Source organism: Pinus tabuliformis, chromosome 6, assembly GCF_031772625.1.
Source record: "Pinus tabuliformis cultivar Carrire ecotype Pingquan chromosome 6, CPIR1, whole genome shotgun sequence".
NCBI lineage: Eukaryota > Viridiplantae > Streptophyta > Pinopsida > Pinales > Pinaceae > Pinus > Pinus tabuliformis.
Genome location: NC_142292.1, coordinates 897,564,220 through 897,586,564, shown reverse-complemented (window position 1 = coordinate 897,586,564; position 22,345 = coordinate 897,564,220). Strand labels below are relative to the sequence as shown.

At 34.0% G+C, this 22,345-nt stretch overlaps 1 protein-coding gene across 1 annotated transcript; it reads right to left on the bottom strand.

Moving 5' to 3' along the window:
- Nucleotides 1-1,686: 1,686 nt before the first annotated feature.
- LOC149261820 (putative clathrin assembly protein At5g57200) lies at nt 1,687-2,721 on the bottom strand. The gene has a single exon (XM_089371258.1). It carries the CDS (start codon nt 2,719-2,721, stop codon nt 1,687-1,689), a length of 1,035 nt encoding a protein of 344 aa, XP_089227384.1.
- Between the last annotated feature and the right edge of the window lie 19,624 nt (nt 2,722-22,345).

The following is a 22,345-nucleotide window of genomic DNA, read 5'->3' as shown; positions in this document are numbered from 1 at the left end:
ACCAAACAGTGTAACAAGTATCTTTCTCATCCATATTGCCTCACATGATGCTTGAATTGCAACCATGTATTTTACTTCTATTGAGTTGAGCACCACATATATTTGCTTCTTGTTGTACCAAGAAACAACTACAAACCCAACACTAAAAATTCCACCTGATGTACTCTTCCGGTTTGATGGACTTCATGCCCATTCTGTATCTATGAAGCCACTCAACTTCACTCTCTTTCTCCATCTGTACCATAGTCCAAACTAGGTAGTGGCTCTGACGTATCGTAAAACATGCTTAAATGTCTTTCAAAATAATTTGATTGGCCTAACTATAGCTTGGTTTAGCTGGTTGATTGCATAGCACATAAATGGTTATGTGTTCACAAGATACATGAGTGAACCCACTAGCTGCCAATAAATGGTAGCATCCACTTCTTCACCTAAAGTAACGTCCTCCTTCCTCAAGTTGTTTGCTAGAGGTGTCTCCATGGGTTTACAACTCTCCATGTAGAATCTTCGCAATACCTCATTTGCATACTTGCCTTGAGATACAAACAATTCCCCATTGCCTTTCCATACTTCCATCCCAAGGAAGTAGTGAATAAGACCCTTTTCCTTCATTTCAAATTCCCTTGCAAGATCTCATCAACTTCTCATCACTAGCTAAAATCAAATCATCAACATATAAGACAATAATAATCAATTTACCTTCTACATGTGATTGAGGTTTGCATCTGCTTCACTTTTGGTAAAGCCCAAACCAGTGAGGTAATTGGCAATATTGGTGTACCAAGTGTAGGGTGCTTGTTTGAGACCATACAACCCTCGCCTGAATCTGCACACACGAGACTCCCTTTTAAATGTCTCAAAACCTTCTAGTTGTTCGATGTACACCTCCTCCTCAAAAACCCCATCGAGAAATGTTGTTTTTACATCCATTTGGTGGATCTTTCACCCCATATGCGTAGCTAGAGCAACAATTGATCTAATTGATGAGTACCTTGCTACAAGAGCAAAGGTATCCTCAGAGTCAATTCTTCAATTGATATGTTTTTTCCTTAATTGTTAATTGTCTTAAATGGTTGCCTTAAATGAGTTTCATCTGAAGTGGTCATTGTCTTAAATATAAAGTTGTCTCATAATATATTTGTCTCCAATTATTTTTGTCTTAAATATAAAGTTGTGTTAAAATATTTTTTTCTTAGATTATTTTTGTCTCTTAAATATAAAATTTTATCTTAAAATATTTTTGTTTTAAAGTATTTGTCCTAAATTTAAATTGTCTTAGTAATAAATTTTAATGTAAAATAACTAAAATAAAAAGTTATTTTTTAAAACAAGAGATTTCTTTATTGTAAATAAATATCTTAAAAATACCCATGATATAGAATAGTAATGTACAAAAGAATAGCATTGTCACTGCACAAGGTTGAAACTCACGAATCCAAAAATATTACAATTATATATATATATCATGCAACTCAAAGTTCGATGGCTGTGGACAAATAAAGCGTTTAAATGTTAGTAACTTTGAGAAGCTAGTATTCTGGAGCTATCTAATATTGGTATCTCCCGATCATTATGGGTATCTAGTTCATGTTGGATGACGTTGACAGCTCCAAAGTCCATTATTGTATTAGAATTAGGTATAGCTGAAGGAGACACATTTTCATCAGAAACCCCACGGGTTTCCAATCACCTGTCTTCTGTTGCTTCACCTGTTGACACAGCTGGTACAACTAGCTGACTAGCTTCCTTATCTCCTATATGGGGGCTCTCGTCGGCCCCGGCTGTTGATTTTTTGCTAGATGCTTGGTCCGCACAACTGTAAACGTAATTCTCCATTTTAGCCAAGACTGACTCCGAAGGTTTCACTACATGGGACAAGTCAATGTTATCGCATGGTGAAAGCATTCTACAGTTATCATAAAACTCCGAAAGTTTGTCACACTGCTGATAAAATCGTTTATAAATATTGATGAGCCTCACAACTTTATATTTGTGCATGCCAGCCATGAAACAATCTACCAGGTTGTGTATAAAGTGGTTAATAGTTCCATAAATATTTCGGCTTTCCTTCACCAGCAAATCGAGGGCGTACTGAAATAGTGGGTTCCCCACCACGCGGATTCCCTGAAGGCTGCAATTTAAGAGGCAGCACAGGAGTTGTTGCAGAGATGGCAAGCTTATAAAAATGTAATCCACGTCCAAATACCTTGTTCTCTGTTGGAAACTTTCAGACTCAATGTTACAGTTGAAAATCCTGCTACATCGCAGTCTCTGGTCGAGGTAAGCGGAGTATTTACGCACCCAGAGAGAGCAACGGGAGGCAAAGGGGGTGGAGCAATCGTGAAATTGTTGCGAAGTGATGGCGAGTAGTGTTGCATGAGAAGAGTGCTGGATCTCTTCTTCTTCCTCCTCAATGAAAATGCAGGAATTAGCATCTCTCATCAATCGATGAATGAGCGCTAGGGTTTTCACTGCGACCATCCAGTCTTTCGTTCGCCATAAACGTTCTTCTACCACGCGTTTTAGTCGTGATCGTGACGGAGCAGAGTTTGTTGCAGACAAGGCGGCAACAACATGTTTTTCTTTGGGAGGGCTGTAATTGTGCTCAGTGGCCTTCACAACTTCTTCGTCAATGAAAGCCATGGGGCTCTTCAGCTTGGCAAACCTGATGGAAGCAACGTCCTTAAGCACCCCGGTTGCTTTCTTCCATCGCGAATCCATCTCCCCTGCACTCAAACTATCTCCTTTCTCCTCTAACTTATAAGCGCCGCGTGAATTGGGATCTAACTAGGTTTCATTGCAGAGTCGTTCGATGTTTGCTCCCATATCGATAACTTTCTTATATCATTCCGGTAACCTCGATTCAACCACCCCACCCAAGCTAACACAACGGTAAATGGTCGTTTCTTTTGGTGAACTGGCGATCTATGCCATCGCATTAAAATCAAGGAGAGCAATACTCTTTGGAATACGATCGACAACTAAGTAGATACTTTTTTGGGTCATGCCATTGAAATTAACAAGACCGATACAACGGTAAATGGTCCTCTCTTTTGGTGAACTGGCGATCTATGCCATTGCATTAAAATCAAGGAGAGCAATACTCTTTGGAATTTGATAGACAACTAAGTAAATACTTTTTTCGGTCATGCCATTGAAGTTAACCATGCCATTGAAGTTAACCAGACCAATACATTTCGGAATATTAACTATAACTAGTTTTTTGTTTGTTTCTTAAGATGTCTAGTTTATTCGTTGTCAAATATATTAATATAGGGGTGGTTTGATATGATTTTAATATTATAATGATGATCGGTATTTTAGCCCTGAATTTTTGTCCAGTATTAAATAAATCCTCTTGAAACATGTTGACAAAAGAAAATGAAAAGGAATACTTAAGATCTATTTATAAATAGAAACATAGAAGGAAAGAGTGGTTATGTCAATACAATGATTAATGGTTTCGAAGTTGATTAATTGAGATAGGTTTATAGAAAAAGGGTAGAATACATAAAGGAGATGAAAAACAAATTTTCTTATAGATTATTTTTAGCCTAGTAAACCTTAAAATTATTAATTTTTTTTTCTTGTCAAAATACAAAGTTTAATAATCATTTTTTTATGATTTTCTTTCTCATTACAATGTTTTATTTGTATTTTCTATTTAATTCTTTAAATGGTAAATTTATTCTTATTCATTTAATAATTAATTTAGAAAATTTATAAACAAAGTTGGAAATAAAATAATCTTTATGTTGAAATATAATTAGTCTAACTAAAAAGTTTTTTTTTTCAAAATTTTATTTAATTTTCTATATTGTAAATGCATTCATTTAATATTATTTTTGGGAATTTTCAATTATAATATTAATATATTCTAATTTTTAATAATATTATTTAGTTTTGGTTATTATTTAAATAAATAAAATAAGTCGGTGAACCACAGCCAAAAAAATTTAAATAAATACAAAACTATATATGAAAGTTGTATATTAAAATGTTAAGTCATTATATTAATATATTATCTAAATAAATTTAATAAAATATATTTTTTAAAGTTATAGATTTGAATCAAAAAAAATGGAAATACATAAATTTAGTATATATCTTACTTAAAAATTAAATTATCATCAACATTATTATTATTATATTGAAAATATTTCGAGAAATATAAGTTACTAGAAGTATTTATGTGTATACGAGTCACTAGAATCTTTTAGATGCAAGTAAAATACCCGCCCATGACATAAAATCAAAATTATATTTTATTATTATTATAATATTAGAAACTATTCCAAAAGCATTGGTTACAAAATATCTTTTGGGTGCAACTAAGTTACCTCAGCCATCGCTTCAGGTCATACCCTCAAGATGCCCATAGTTTAGGGAAGTTCTTACAGATTCAAGAAAAGTTCCCAGGTTACCTCACCCATCGCTTAAGGTCATACCCTCAAGATGTCCATAGTTTAGGGAAGTTCTTATACATTCAAGAAAAGTTCCCATGTTATGGTTAGTAATAAATTTTATTATTTTGAATATTATTTTTTAATTAATTTTAATATTTGTATCTTTTTTATAAAAATATATGTGAAATAATAATAATAATAATTTTACTAAAATAATTAAAAATTTCTGAAAATAATAATATAGTTTTGGTGAGAGTTGCTATAAGTTAATTTTAGAAGTATGATGTTTTGTTTCAAAGGTTCTTTTAATTTCATATATATATGGACTTATGTGAGCGGATGGTTTATATATGTATGTATGAAATTGTGTTGGTGAATTAATGGTTGAGCATTTAAATATAATTGTTTTAACATTTTAAAAGTATATTTTATATCATATATGATTAATTGAGTAGATGTATATCTATTTAATATGGAAGAAATATATAACCTTAGCGATTCCTTGAAATCTATAATATATTTTTTTCATCTTAATCTCCCTCCGCCCCCCTCTTTTCATTCCATTTCTTATCTTCCCCCTCCCCTTCACACACACACACACACATATATATGTTATTTTACCATTCTATATTTTTTCATTTCTCATTAATATATTTTAATATATTATATGAGAACAAGTCCTAACAATTAATCATATTCTTCCCATAAATATTATATCATCTAATATAAAAGTAAATCAAAAATCACTTCCTTCTTTTTGATTTCCTATATTTTAAATAATTTTATAATAATGATGATGATGATGATGATTAATATCTACTAAGACCAATGTGGTCTATCGGACCTCAAGAAAAGAGAGCCTAACTGTTGTTCTTCAAAATCTTGTTTCTGTGATCAAGAAGTAGGAAAATAAGTGTTCCAAGATCGCTATAGTTGGGTTGGCTCAATAATTCAAGAAGATTGGAGGTGTGGTTGATGACAGGGAATTGAGAGTAGATAGGGGCAAGAATCGGGCAGTCTAAAAGGAAGTGTCTTTCATCTTCGACATTCTTAGTATCACAAATCTATGAAATTCTATCATCCCATGGAATCTTGGGAGTAGACCACTACCCAGCCTCACTTCGAAGCTGATGAGAGTTAGCTGTAATCCTAGTGATGTTCATTTTCTATTTAGTTCTAGTGAACAAAAAAAGATAATTTTGGTTATCAAGGGTGGGGTTGATCACCTCCTTATAGTACCTTAGCTTCCTTTTACCCTCCAACTCCTTAGCATCCCACATCTTGTCCTTAAAACTGGAGGTAATAGTATCTTTGATACTATCCTTACTTCCCATGATGATCTCCTCCTTAAGCCCACAAAGGTTGAGCCAAGACTAAGCACATTGATGCCACCCACGCTTGAGGCACAAGTGGGGGTTTTGACTAAAGTTAAGAGAAATTTTTGGGAGCCTCTTGGATTCCATATTATGAAACTTCTTCTTATACCTGAAAGATCTAAACATAGCCTCACTTTCAATGGGGGACAAACCAACTTCGATCAAGAGGATAAGAGTATTTCCCTTGATATTTAGGTTATAGGTTATGAATTTATTTTAGATCATCTCAATATTTCTCCATGACTCCCTAGATATACTGCATCCTCAAACCTCACATCCATATAAGATAACAGGGGTGACGAGAGTCTGAAAGAGGAACCTTTTTTTACTCCAAATGTAAATATTGGCTAACTTGCAATTGTTTTCAAGCTCATAATAAGCTTTCCAACCTCCAATAATTGTTTTCTTTATGCTATAATTCCAGTTGAGTTAATGAGGAAAGTGAATAGCTAAATATTTATAGGAATAAACCTACTCAAGACAATGGTTATCATAGACAAAACTACCATGGGTGATCTTTCTGGATTTAATGATTAGTACTCTAGTCTTGTCGATATTAATAGTCATACCCATCTTGGAGTAGCAGACATGAAGAGTCTTAAGCTTCTTTTCAAGGTCATCATGGCTCCTTGCAAGAAGAATGATATCATCAGCATAAAGGAGAAGGGTAATCATAATACCAACGAGCTCGGTGCCTTTGCAGCCTACAGTTTCCAAACACTCCTCTAGGTTATCGATGTAAATACAAAAATAGGTAGGGGAAAGGGGACAACCTTGCTTAACCTTGATATTACATTTAATATTTTTAGACCACCCCTTGTTGGTCTTGAGCTTGCAAATGACAGTCTCATCGAGGTAGATCATAGCAATCCTTAGTTTAGGAGGAACCATGATCTCTTCAAGCCTCCCTGAGAGCTTATCTTGGGGAACAGTGTTGAAAGATTTTCTAAAGTCCACAAAACAAGAGAAGAGATCGGTTTTACTATTGTGGCATTCCTCTGCAATGATCCTAAGGGTGACAAGGTGGTCGATGGTCGAGCGATGTCTGCTAAAACCATGTTTCCCTTTAGCTCTTTTACCCTTGTTCTTAAGCCAAAGGCTAAGCATTTTTTCCAGAATGAACCCATAAAGCTTGGCTAGGATGTGGCTAATCATAATGATCTTGTAGTTAGAGGGAGCACTTTTGTCCCAATTTTGGAAGATAGGTACAATAAGGCTTTACGTCCAAAGCTTAGGGAAGCTATGCTTTACAACCAAATTGAGAAGCTTGTTGAGATGAGGAATGAGGATAGATTTTCTCATATTAAAGACCTCAGCTTGGTAACCTTCAATATCATTGGCTTTCCCACTAGTGAGCTTATTAATCCCAGACTCAACGTCTTCTAGAGAAAATATATCATCCTTAATAGGAGTGTTTAATATGGTGCCCATGGTTTCTGAAGAGTCATACAACTGCTTAAGATAGTTACCCCAATTTTCTATGGGGATATAATGATTATATTTAGATTTACAAACAAGAACATTCCGCCAAAACTTTATGGGTGCAACTTTCGAAAGGTGGAATAGACCCTCTTGTCTCTTATTAATATATGACCTCTTATTCCTCTTAATGAGAGCTTTGTATATACTTATATTCTAGAGCTCAATGCTTTCATTAGGGGTGTCTCTGATTACTTTCCTGGCAATTTTACAATCTTTGTCATATCAAGAATTAGAAGTTATGTTATTTCTCTTATACGAAGTCTTAGTAGAGAATTTTCTAATGGTGGTGTAGAGGGTAGTGGTAAAATGGTAATAGATTTGATCAAGGTTGTTATTATACGTCAGGGAGCCTAAATCCCTTTCTAAAGCCCTGAAGAAAGGGTCGACATTACTTGTATCAAAGTGAATGTTATTGTTTCTTTCATTGTTCTCCTGCATGTGGGTGGTATTCATAGCATGATTTAGGGACGAATACAAAGGTATATGGTTAGAGTGAGGCTCTTACCTATTAGGAAGCTCAATGTTTGTAAGATGGTTGAGGAAATGGATATCAGAAATCATATAATCTACAATGCTACTACCTAGCCCATGGAAGTAGGTCATATAACCGGAGAGAGGCCATTTATTAATAGCATTACAAAAGTTTAGGTCTTGGGAAGTACAAAGTTTAAGGAGCTTGGTCGCGAATAAGTTCTCAATTGTCTTCAAATTTTATCTTAAATCTATTAGCTAGGTTACCATCCTCATCAAGCCATAATGGATAGGGATTAGAGTTGTTACTTAAAAAAATAGCTTGTTTAGTAGTAGTTCGAGCATTAATGTCCGCAAGAAAAAGGATATTACCTTCATTCCTTAGGTTGTAGATGTCTTTTTCGAAGTTATTGAAAGGACAATTCTTATTGAGGTTGTTTTTCGTATAGGATGTAGAGATGATAGGGGCAAAATAGAAGATTGCAAGAAAGATCCTATTGGTTGTAGAATCAAAGATCTTGATCCAAATGTATTGATTGAAGGGGTCAGTTTTATGAAGTCAGATGTGAGGGAAAACAATGTGCCTAATATAGTAGGTTATACCATCAAAACCTATCCTTGAGGATTTCTTATTCCAAGCAAACCAAAGAATGGACTTGTCAAGGTGAAGGACCCTAGATTCGTCATGCTCCCTAGTTTCAACTAAAATAATAAGATCAATATCACTCGAGATCCAACTTAACGTAGGACCTTTACACCATGGAAAAACAAAAAAAATCTAGAAGAGGATCCAGAGTGATGTTACTCCTTATTTATCACTCGTGTTGGGGACTCCATCTATAATAATAAATTTTCTATTCCTGATGGTTGCCCATTTTCCTTCTTTCTTGTCTCCTTGACATTTTGTACTTCTTTCCTAAGTCCAACGTGGTCTTTTGGAATAAGATCTTCATTTATAAATATTCTCATTCCTTTTAGGCTTGGGGATTTCGTAAGTATATCTAATTTATGGTCATTACAATTGACCTTGACATGGATTAATCTATGTTTATGCTAAGTATCTTTAATACCCTTATTGTTTTGGTGAGATAAGTTGCTTGAATTTTAGATTGTCTTTAATTATTCTTTAACTAGTTCTAATGTGTCTTCCTTATTTTTTTCTTCTATACCTGCAATTATAAGGTGCAAGGCCAATAAGTTGTTTGAATTTCAGATTTTGTCTTTAATTGTTCTTTAACTAGTTCTAATGTTTCTTCATTGTTTTGTTCTTCTATACCAGCAATTATAAGGTGTAAGGCCCTTTTGTGCTGCTCATGGTCAAGTAAAATTAGTTTATTAATTTCTTCTTTTATGGGTTTAATATCTAACTTATTCTCTGTGTTATTTAGGGTTGAGTTATTATGTAGTTTTTATTTTAGATTTTTAATTTCCCTTTTCAATGTGTCATTTTCTTTAACCATTGTTTGTTTTTTATGTTTGATTTCTTGAATTCTACCTTTCATTCCTTGGAGTCCAGTCTCCAATGAGAGTATTTTATTTTCTAATGATTTGGTAGTTAATTCTAGTTTAAAATAGTTTTCTCTTTCTTCACTTAGTCCTTCTAGAAATTCAATGTACTCATACACACTCATTTTTAATCAAAATTTCAAACTATTTGTTAGATCAAAGCATACATAACACACAACAGATTTATACTCAGAGTCTTAGATGACAATAGTAGAGAATAATTCACAGAGACAAACATATGGAGAAACAACAAGATTACTCAGTCAGAAATAGCGGAATAGATAAAACAATCACTGGAGAACAGAAATAGCATTACATTACATAACAAGCTTGAGCCTTGGCTTGCTTTCCTTGGCCAGAGAAATTGTAAATTTATAGAGGCTGAAGAAGGATCTAGAATCCTATGTACAATTCAGATGGAGATCTAGAATGATCTAGAAACTAATGGCGGTGTAGGAGGATCTAGAATCTTGCATGTGATTATAGAAACTTATGGTGGTGTAGAAAGATCTAGAATCCTGGAGATCTAGAAAGATCTGATCTAGAATCCTCCATGAATTTGGCTTCACACTTAACATTCTCCCACTTGAAGCAAAATGAGAGTCATCAAGTCACACCGAGTCCTACCATGCCTCTACATAACTCATGTTTATTTCGTGGTAGAATCTTAGTGAGCATATCAGCAGGGTTCCTATCTATATGGATCTTTTCCAAGGATAACTATTCTTCCTCCAACATATGCCTGATCCAATGGTACCGTAAGTCAATGTGATTGGTTTTTGAATGAAATGCTGGGTTTTTCGCTAAGTAAATGGCACTTTGACTGTCACAATATAACAGATACTTGTCTCGCTTTATTCCTCTCTCCCTAGGAATCGTTGCATCCACAACATCTCTTTACAAGATTCTGTTGTAGATATGTACTCTGCTTCTGTTGTAGAGAGGGTTGCTATTCTTTGTAGCCTTGACATCCAAGATATTGATGCACCTGCAAATGTATACAAATAACCTGTAGTGGACTTTCTGGTGTCCATATCTCTAGCCATATATGCATCTGTAAATCCTTCAAAAACAGTCTCATCACGACCAAAACATAAAAGGTAATGACTAGTACCCTTGAGATACCTTAAAATCCATTTTACTGCTTGCCAATGTTGTTTGCCTGGATTAGTAAAAAACCTGCTCACTACTCCCACTGAATATGAAATGTTTGGTCGTGTTCATACCATGGAATACATTAAGCTTCCAACCGCTAAAGCATAAGGAATTCTGCTCATCTCTTCTTTCTCTTTGTCATTACTAGGACATGATTCAGTACTCAGCTTGAAGTGGGCTGCAAGGGGTGTACCAACTGGCTTGGCATCCTTCATATTAAACCTGTCAAGCACCTTCTTGATATATTTTTCCTCTGATAGCCACAACCTTTTGTTTTTCCTGTCATGCATAATCTGCATGCCCAATATCTGTTGTGCTGGTCCCAAATCCTTCATTGCAAATTTGCTACCCAAATCTTTCTTCAACCTATTGATCTTATTCTTATCATGCCAAACAATCAACATGTCATCCACATATAACAATAATATGATATGCTTTCCTTGATCATACCTCTTGATATAGACACCATGGTCATCTTCCAACCTCTGAAAACCATGTTCCAACATGAACGAATCCAATTTCTTGTACCATTATCGAGGTGCCTATTTCAACCCATAGAGACTCTTCTTCAACCTACAAACAAGGCCTTCTTTGCCTTTTTATATGAAGCCTTCTAGATACTCCATATAAATTTCTTCCTCCAATTCACCATGAAGGAAAGTAGTTTTTACATCTAATTGTTCACATTCTAGGTCTAAAGCAGCAACTAGACCAAGAATGACTCTAATGGATGACATTTTAACAATAGGTGAGAAAATTTCAGTGAAGTCAATACCTTCTTTTTGGGAAAAACCTTTCACCACCAGTCTTGCTTTATACCTCTCCTTCTTTTCATCATCTTCCACCCATTTTCTTTTTAGAGCCTTTCTACCTTTTGGGAGGTTTACCAACTCCCAAGTTTTATTTTCCTGCAAAGAGTTCATTTCTTCTTCCATTTCTTTCTTCCATTCTTTACTGCGCTTGACTTTACAAGCTTCTTGAAAACAATTAGGTTCACCTTCATCAGTCAACAAAATATAGTTTGGAGGAGGATACCTTTGTGAAGGCTTATGAGGCCTAGAAGATCTACGAACTAATTGTGGTGGTGCATTATCAGGTTGAATCTCTTGTAAAGGTTCTTGCAAGATTCCTTCTTCTTGTTGTTCATTATTTTCCACTTGTTGTTCTTCATGCTCCTGATTTTGCTGTTCATTTTCTTGTATTGGTGGTATGTTTTCCTACTGCTCTTCAAACGTATCAATAACCTTCTTGACCTCCAACTCACCTACAGTCCTCTTGAACATTTCTGACTCATTAAATATAGCATCCCTTCTTCTAATACTTTTCTGTTTGACTGGATCCCATAGACGATAACCAAGATCTTCATCTGCATATCCCAAAAAAATGCATTTCATAGATTTACCATCTAGCTTAGTTCTATTTTCCTTTGGAATATGTATGAATGCTTCACATCCATAGATTTTCAAGTGAGAATAATTAAAATTCTTACCAATCCAAACTTCTTCAGGGATACCCCCATCGAAGTCTGTAGTTGGAGATCTATTTATGAGGTAGCAAGTGGTCCTGACTGCTTCAGCCCAAAAATTCTTCTCCAAACCAGAATTGGACAACATACTTCGCACCTTTTCCATAATGGTGCAATTCATCCTTTCTGCGACACAATTTTTTGAGGAGTACTAGGCACCGTCTTCTCATGCTTTATGCCAAACCTATTACAATATTCCTTAAATTCATTTGAGCAATATTCTCCACCATTATCTATTCTTAAACACTTCAACAATTTATTAGTCTCTCTTTCAACAACAACATGGAATTTTTGAGATATTCCAAACACTTCACTTTTATTTTTCATAGGATATGCCAAAACTTTCTTGGATGCAACATCTATAAATGTTACAAAATATGGTGCTCCTCCTAATTATTTGATGTTAACAAGCCCAAACACATCTAAGTGTACCAATTCTAACACATTTTTCTTTCTGTCATCGCCACCTCTAAGGAATGAAACCCTTCTTTATCTACCATATATACAATGCTCACAAAGATCAAGATTGTAGGATTTCAAACCTAGCAATAAATTTTTATCAACAAGGATTTTTAATCCCTTCTCGCTCATGTGACCCAAGCGCTTATGCCACAGATCCGCTGAATTTCCTTCTTTTGTGACAACAACCAAATCTGATTTTCCTATCAGTGTCTTCAGTGTGTATAATGTTCCTGTCTTGGGTTCTTTGGCCATGACTAATGCACCTTTGCTAATCTTCCAGCCTCCTTTTCCAAAGCTTGTCGAATAGCCTTCATCATCCAGTCGTCCCATCGAGATTAAAATCATGCACATTTATGGTACATGCTTGACCTGTTTCAACAATATATGTTGTCCATCTTTCATCTTGATCTGGACATCTCCCACTCCAACGATACTACAAAAATGATTATTCCCCAAATGCACTCTACCATAATCACCAGGATTATATGAAACAAAACTATCTTTGGATGGGGTTATCTGGTGAGATGCCCTAGAGTTAAGGATCAAATCAAAGCTACTGCTAGATGTATATACACATGCATCCTATACTGAAACAGTAAACAACACATCACCATATGTGGCTATAGCAGTAGTCTCACCTTCCTTTATGCTAGATGACTTGTGATTTGTACTAGACGGTCTTTGATCCTTTTGTCCTTTCTTCTAGAATCGACATTCTTTCTTCATGTGCATGAGTTTGCCACAATGAAAGCAGATGATCCTTCCTCTCCTTGATTTTGATCGACCTCTCAATCTTAATCGCCCTTGCTGACCTCAATCCATTCTCCTACCATGATTAGCTAGAGCTAGAGCCTCTCCTCCCTGGTTTTCCACAATTGACTCGCGTCGCAGCTCCTCATTCATTAAACTATTGCTGACATCATCAAACTTCAGGGTCCCTGTAGTTGTTGAAGTGCTCATAGATACAATTAGATTTTCCTTGCTGTCTGGCATAGAACACATTAGCAATATTGCTCTAATTTCATCATCTAAAATGGTTTTAACAGAGGCAAGTTGATTAGTAATAATATTAAATGCATTCAAGTGCTCAGAAACTGAAGCACCCTCCTTCATTTTGAGATTATAAAGCTTATTTATCAAGGACACTTTTTTTGATGCTGTGTTATTCTCATATAGATCATGGAGCTTCTTCCATAATCCTTCAGTCGTGTTTTCTCCGAACACATTGAAATAAACATTCTTTGCTAAATATTGGCAGATTGTTGCAATCGTCTTTCTATCTAGCTTATTCCACTCTTCATTTGTCATCGGTGATAGTTTCTTTGTTGTGCCCTCAATCGGCAAATATTGATCCTTTAAAATCAGTATATCCTCCATCTGTGATTTCCACAGGGAAAAATTAGCCCCGCTCAAGTTCTCCATACCTGTAACTATTGTCTCCATTTTCAATCAAATTCAAGCCCCCAAACCCAAAAACTCCACTTAAAAATAAAACTTTAATTATTACTCTTTAAAATTTAGTAATAATGACCTTACTCCTTTTAAAATACCCTTTTCAAAATTCCTACTCCTTTTTAAAATATACTTTTCCAAATTCCAACATATAATTATATATGTTTCATAATAAATATAGAAACATATATAATGTTTTAACCTTTTCACATTTCACACATACATATGTCGGTTTTTGAAAAAAACTTGACGTATATGTGCAGGATTGATGTAAAAAAAAACTTATGAACACCACGTTTCAACTCCAATCTCCACGAATCTCCACTTTTCAAACTCTAGCAACACGTTTCAACATAGATTCACGACCTCGCTTTTCTTGACAACTGTCTTTTAGCTCCAGCGTTCCTCAACTATTTCCTGGACAAATCCTCCAACAGCTCCAGGGGTAACAACCAATGTTTTCATGAACGCTGCCAGAGCAAGGCAATGGCACTAAGCAGCTTGCATGGTGAATATTCGAACTTAGCTTTGATACCAGATCAGAGCATACATAAAACACAATGGATTTATACTCATATATTTAGACGAAAATAGCAGAGAATAATTCACAGAGACAGACAAATGGAGAAACAACAAGATTACTCAGTCACAAATAGCGAAATAGATAAAATAATCATTGGAGAACAAAAATCACATTGCATTACATAACAGGCTTGAGCCTTGGCTTGCTTTCCTTGGCCAAAGAAATTACAAATTTATAGAGGCATAAGAAGGATCTAGAATCGTGTGTGTGATTCAAATGGAGATCTGGAATGATCTAGAAACTAATGGCAGTGTAGGAGGATCTAGAATCTTGCATGTGATTCTAGAAACTAATGGCGGTATAGAAAGATCTAGAATCCTGGAGATCTAGAAAGATCTGATCTAGAATCCTCCATAAGTTTGGCTTCACACATAACACTATTCATCAAATATATCGATAATAAATAAAAAAGTTTTTAAATTTAGAAATTAACATTTCAATATATTGTTATCAAATTTGTTAGTTATAATTTTATGTTATCATTAAATTCTCAAAAATTGAAATCCACATTATTAACTATTTAATAATAATAATAAATTAAAATTAAATTTATTAAAAAATCATAAATTCAATGTAAATTAAATTTAACTCTATTATTTAAATTAAATTAATTATTTATTTGATAATTTTATTAATCTATTTTTTTTATATTCGTCTTTTGACATAGAGGTTATATTTACTTGTTTTTCTTATAAGAATAACATTTACATTATTTTAATAACTATCCTTGACCTCAATTTATGAATTTGTTATAATCCATTTATTTATTTATATGATGATGATGATGATGATGATGATGATGATGATGATGGTGGTGGTGGTGGTGGTGGTGGTGGTGGTGGTGGTTAACATCCACTTAGACCAAACAATGGTCTAGCGGACCTAAAGAAACAAATTATTTATTTTGATTTAAGATTTTATTCCTATGCTCAAAAAGCTTGGAGAGAAGCCTCTCGAGCTCACTATAATTTTGACATTGTAAAAGGCTAGGAAGGTCAGTATTGTAACAAAGATTGTGAAACTGAGATCTAATGTAGTTGTACGCGGGGCACTCTAGGAGGAAGTGGTTTTCATCCTCGATGTTCCTATTCTCACATATATGGTAGATCCTTTCCATCCATGGCGTTTTAGGAACTACCTGTTTCACTATGGAGCTCATGAAAATTCGTTCTAATATTTGCTATATTAATTTTCTTCTTTGAGCTAGTTAAAATAGAGAGATACTTTTGATCTTCTAGGGTGGGGTTGATGACCTTCTTATAATAACTTAATTTTCTTGTAGCTGCTAAATCTTTCTCACACCACATTTTTTCTTTGAACTTAGAAGTAACAATATCTTTAATGTTATTTATGTTTTGCAATGCATCATTTTCGTTGATCTCCCAATAGTTTAACCAGGCCCTTGTGTCTTTATGCCACCCTCGATTGAGCCTTAGGTGGTTTTGGCTAGAATTTAAAGCTAGCTTAGGAAGTCTATGATCGTCTATGTTATTGAGTTTATGCTTGTACAACAGAAACCTAAGCATAGCTAGGCTCTCAATCGGGGAAAGACCTACTTCTATAAGGAGAATAGGATAGGGTGTATTACTTTTAATTTTCAGGTTATAAGTTATAAAACGCTTCTGGATTTGCTCAATCTTTCTCCATGATTCTCTGGAGATGCTGCAACCCCAAACCTCATAGCCATATAAGATAACAGGAGTGACTAAAGTTTCAAAGAGGAACTTCTTTTTATCCCACATTACGAGGTTTTCTATTTTACAATTATTTTCAAGACCAAAATAAGCTTTCCACCCCCCATTAATCCTTTTCTCAATGCTATGGTTCCAATTGAGCTTGTGATGAATATCAATTCCTAGGTACTTGTAAGAATACACTTCCTCCAAGTTATTATTGTCATACATAAAATTAGCGTAAGTGTCCTTCTTGGACTTGATAATCATAACTTTTTTTTTGTCAGTGTTAGTAGTCATACCCATGGTAGAGCAAATATCCTTAAGAAGCCTGAGTTGCTTATCAAGATCAGATGGGCACCTTTCCAAAAGAACAATATCATCAGCATAAAGAAGAAGGATGATGACTATCCCAGCTAAGATCGTGCCATCACATCCTGCTTCCTCTAAATAGCCTTCGAGCTTATCGATGTAAATTCCAAATAGGGTAGGGGAGAGGCGGAACCTTGTTTAACTCCGATGTTACACTTAATATCTTTCGACCACCCCTCATTGCTCTTTAGCTTGGCAATTACGTTCTCGTATAACCTTATAGCAGCATCTCTCAACTCGAGAGGAACCTTTAGCTCTTCCAATCTATTCCAAAGATTGTATCTAGGAACCGTATCGAAGCCTTTCTAAAGTCCACAAAGCAACAAAATAAATTGGATTTATCATTACAAAATTCCTCCGCAATGATCCTAAGCGTAACAAGGTGGTCTGTTGTTGAGTGATTCCTTCTGAAACCTGCTTGGCCTTTAGCCCGCTTACCTTCACTTTCAAGCCATACGCTTAACTTTTTTTCCAAAATACTACCATATAACTTGGCTAAGAGAGGGCTGATCATAATTGTTCAATAATTAGAGGGGTTATTTGTATCCCCACTTTTAAAAATAGGGATAATGAGGCTCTCAGTCCAAGCTTTAGGAAACCCTTGCTTGACTGCTTGATTGAAAAGCTTGTGGATGTGGGGGATGAGAACAAGACCTCCAATTTTAAGATTTCCGCTTGGTAACCTTCAATGTCCTTAGCTTTCCCATTAGCGAGGCGATTAACCCCAAACTTAATGTCTTCTAAAGAGAAAACTTATTTCATTGTGGGAAGGGTTTCCAAATTATCCATGACATTTGGAGATTCATAAAGCGTGAAGAGAAATTTTATTATATTCCTTAGTCTTCCTAGTTAGAATCTGCCTCCAAAATTTCTTAGGAGCTACCTTAGAGAGGTGTAAGAGATTCTCCTGTCTTTGACGAATGTAGTTTCTCTTTTTCCTTTTAGTTAGGGCTTTGTATATTTTTATCTTGTCCATTTTAAGAGATTCATCAACAGCTTCCTTAATTCCTCTCCTTGCACTTTTACAATCTTTGTCATATCATGGATTGGTTTTGCTATTTCTTTTATTATTTGAAACTTCAATTGAGAACTTGTTAATAGAATATGAGAGGGTTGTAGTAAAATTATGATACAGGTCTTCTATGTTGTCTATACTAGATAAAGGAAGCAAATTAGTTTTTAATTCATTTAGAAAGAGATCATTTTTAATTCTATCAAATATTATGTTCTTTTGGCTGTAAGTATTATTTTATATGGGAACTCTATGCATGAAAAAATTGAGAGCTATAAGTAAATGCCTATGATCAGAGTCAGGTTCGTGGTCATTTAAGATGTCAAAATTTATTATTTCATTGTACAATGGGAGATCAGAAATAATGTAGTCTACCACGCTGCTACCAAGTCCATGGATGTAGGTCATCTTGATGGAATTGGACCATTTCTTTAGACCGTTGCAAATCATGAGATCCTGAGCACTACAGAGCTTGACTAGCTTCGACCCAAACAAATTTTCCCCGAGGTCTTCAAAGCTCCTTTTGTACCTGCTAGCCAAAGTAGGGTCTTCGTCTAACCAAAGAGGATTAGGGTTGGAATGATTGCTTAGAATAATAGCTTGGTTGTTTGAAGTTCGAGCATTAAAGTCACCTATTAAAAGGATATTACCATCATTCCTAAGGCTAGAAATATCATTCTCTAAACCATTGTAAGGGTTAGTTTTATCTAGATTCTTCTTCTTATAGAAGTTAGAATTAATGGGGGGAAATAACATATTGCTATGTAAGACTTTTTATTATTAATGTCTTTGATCTCTATCCAACTATATTGGTTGTGAGGGTCGTTTTTATAAATCCTAACATGGGGGATGTTCTTCTTAATGTAACAAGCTATTCCCCCAATTCCTCTACGGGAGGATCGCTTGTTCCAGGTAGACCATAGAGTAAAGCCATCTATGTTAGGGACCTTAGATTCTTCACGCTCCCAAGTTTCAACAAGCAAAATAATATCAACATCATTTGAAATCCAACTTAGCTTGGGGCCTTTGTTCCATGGGAAGCCCCAACAATTCCAAGAAAGGATCCGGAGCATGTTTAATTGCTATTGATTACTATCTTTTTGGTTTCTATCTCGAATAAAGGCATTTCTATTTCTGATTATTGCCATTTTCCTTCGTTTCTAGCTTCTTTTACCTTTTGAACCTCCTTTCTTAATTCTGCTTGATCTTCTAGAATGAGATCTTCATTTATGGATATTCTCGTTCCTTTTAGACTTGAGGTTTTACTAAGTATGTTGTGCTTATGATCAGTGGAGCTCACCTTTATGCGGATTAGTCTTCCTTTATTCTTGGTTAATTTCCCCAACCTTGTTGCTTCTTGTGAGACACAATGTTTCAATTTGTAATCTATTATGTAGTTCTGTCTGGGCTAAGGCTAAAGTATCCTCATCTACTTCCTCTCTTAAACCAAATATATTTATGTATTTACTTATCCTTAGTCAAGTCAAACGTTATTTTTTAGGATTTTAATTTAAATATTTTAGTGATAACTAAAAGAAATTAAATACATTTAATTCATCATTTAAATTAAGATTAAATTAATTTTTCTCCTTTTCCTCAGCTAGTCAAATGTAGTCATTTTTTTATAACCATTTCCTTATAGTCATTGGAATGATCTATCTTCATATTTAACCTGTTGCTATGATCTGTTTCTTTATCTTGTCCCCATGATGAACCACACAACTTAGTTTGAAACATGTCAACAAAAATTTTCTAATATAATATCTATTCAAAATGTTTCAAATATTCAAAATATAAATGATGAAAACTTGAATTTAAAAATACAATATATTAAAAACTCTAAATTATTAACTTTATAACATTAAAAATTCATTTATATAAATTCAAAACTAAATATATTATTTTATTTTACTTTTTGGCTTCCTCTCAATTGTATTTTTTTTACTTCGTTAATTTTTTATTTTTATTTTTTAACTCAGATGATTGTTATTTTGACTTTCAAATTTATCCAACTTCTTTTAATTAATTTTCCTTTAGTCCATTATTTTATTTTTAATTTAATAATTTTATTATTCCAATGGATATTATTCCGGGATAAATTCTAAACTATTAACTTTTTATTAATAATAATATAAATTATAATTTAAAAATTAAATATATTAAAAATTATATAATCAATAATATTAAAGATTCTAAAGATTTTAAATTTTTAATAACATAAATTTTATTATTCTATTCTATTTTTTTATTTCGTTCTCAATTATATTTTTTAACTTGTTAAATGTTTTAATTATTATTTATTTTAGTCATTTTCTATCATTTTTCGAGTCTCATTCTTTTAATACTTATAAGTTTGATAAACTCTCATGCTTATTATTTATATGCTTTCTGGTCTCTAATAGTAAGTGAAGTATCGACCCAAAATATCGAACAAAGAAAATTTCTACACAAAAATCTACAATTAAATATATATCTTTTAGATTTATTTTAAAATTATGTGTTTTTTTATTAATTTTAAAATTACAAATAGAATTTTATTTTCTGACATAGCTATTGGTGTAAATATTTCTGGTAGGATTCTAAACTATGAAAAATTATTTTATAATTATTTGAAGACTTCGATTGATGTGATCGGGAGAATTAGTGACTTAACATTGATTTAGTAAGTCGATGAGATAACTTGTTTAGACTTTATTATTTAAGTAAATAAGTAATGTACTATGTATTTAACTTTACATATGAATCAACCTTTTTAGTGTGATTGTATTCGATGGTGATACATTTTGTTTCCTATTTTGAAGAGAGAAAAAAGGTAGTTTTGTTTTTTTTGGTGGGTGTTATTTACTCTTATACAAATCAATATATTGGTATTTTATATATAATACATTGGTATTTTATTTAAAAGGGACTTGCTATAAATTATTATTAATTAGGTATTAAAGTTGATCACTATATTAGAATTAGTGGATATTATATTAATTATGTTAATTATTTTTATCAAAATTTTTGTATTGGTTTCACATTTGTAAACTAGTTTGAATTGGTTTGTGCACCATTTATACACTTCATGTCACTCTTGGTATCTGACATTTGTAGACATGGACTTGTATCCAAGACATCCTACCTTATCAGGACAAGTTGGGTGAGTAATCCCATCACCCCTTTTATTTTATCTCTGCAACTCCCTCGCTAAAAAATTATATATGCTTTGTTAGCTTGCATATTTCTCCTTGCTTCTTGGATTTTATGGTTCATGACCCATATAAACCACCACAAGTAGCTGATATGATGCTTCTTGACATCAATGGTTCATGACCTACACATACCACCACGAGTAGTTGATATGATGCTTCTTGGCATTGTTTCTATTGATGTTGATAATTAGACAGAAAGGCTTATTCAAGATCACTTTTGAGTGTAGCCCAGACGGGTGTGAGAGAGCACACTTACACCACAAGCTAGAGACCCCACCAAGCTGGTACCTATTAATGTTTCTTAGCGATTTTTGTTGTTTTCCTTAGATTACATTCCATCATTGACATATTGAATTCACCGTTAACATTATTTATATTTATGACATTATTTAGTAAAATATGCAATTATATAGAATGAACAATATCATCATCAATGCAAAGGAACAAAAATGAACAATAGAAGAAAATCATTCACACATAGAGACGCTAGGATTCGTCAAAGACCAAGGAAAAACCCACTACGGGGAAAAAAACTTTTAAATTATTCTTCTTATTAAATTTCCATAAAATGTTCAAAAACAATAGAGTACAATGATCTATATCTTCAACCAAAAAACTATCCAGCAAAATCAACTAATCAACATCCAAGAGACGAACCCAACAATGCTCATAATCAAAATCCTGATTCAAAAGCCTACAGTGAATTGTCAATATCTGTGATCAACTTTCAATATATGTGGTCAACTATCGAACTGTACGGTTAACAGTCAAATTTTATGGTAAACTGTGAAAAATCAAACCTTAGTTTCTAATCGCATGGAGAGAGTGTTTGTGCATGTGGCTGAAACCCTCTAATTTCACTCATGATCCCCTGTACTTGTGATTGTGACCGAAAATACCATGTAGCATGCCTATGACTTGGAACCAAAAACCCTAATCACATGTGCGAGCTTCAGACCCTACAATTTCATACCTACATGAACCAATCTCCACGAAATACCTCAGACCTATGAAATCCAAACCAAAGAATGATGAATGAATAATGATTATGTCTAAATGAGGTTGACATCACTTGTATTTATATCCACCCAATGGTGTCCAATTTCTCTTTTGGTCATACCTGTCCTCTTGTGCACATGTGAGCTTCAATTCAAAAATACATTTTCCCTTGTCCAAATCAAGTGTTTCAAGAGTCAAAATTGGTCCTCTTGAAAAGAGGAATCTAGTCCCATGATTGGAATTTATCAATAAGCTTCCAAATTAACACTCCCTCTCATCTTGGGATAAATTCCAACCACATCATGTAAACATTGCAAGTATCTTGTCATTGAATCATGTCCTATCTCAAGTATCTCATCATCCTTGTTCATCATTCTTCATCTCTTCTTATATCTGCTCATCATTACTCATATCTACTTGTCTTTACTCATCCCTGCTTATCTTTGTATCTCTGCTCATATGCTAAACACCCTCGAAATCTAAAAGAAGAATAATTTGATATTGGAAGCGAGTCCAAGCTACCACCTTCTATTCATCTGCTAGCAGGCAGCCCAATGCTACTACTCAGGAAACATTAGATAGCTTGAGATCATGGATCCATGCTCAACCTGGAACCATGTCAGGGATCTCACTCTCAATCTGGAATCTAATGAGAATGATGAAGGTCCTATGGTACA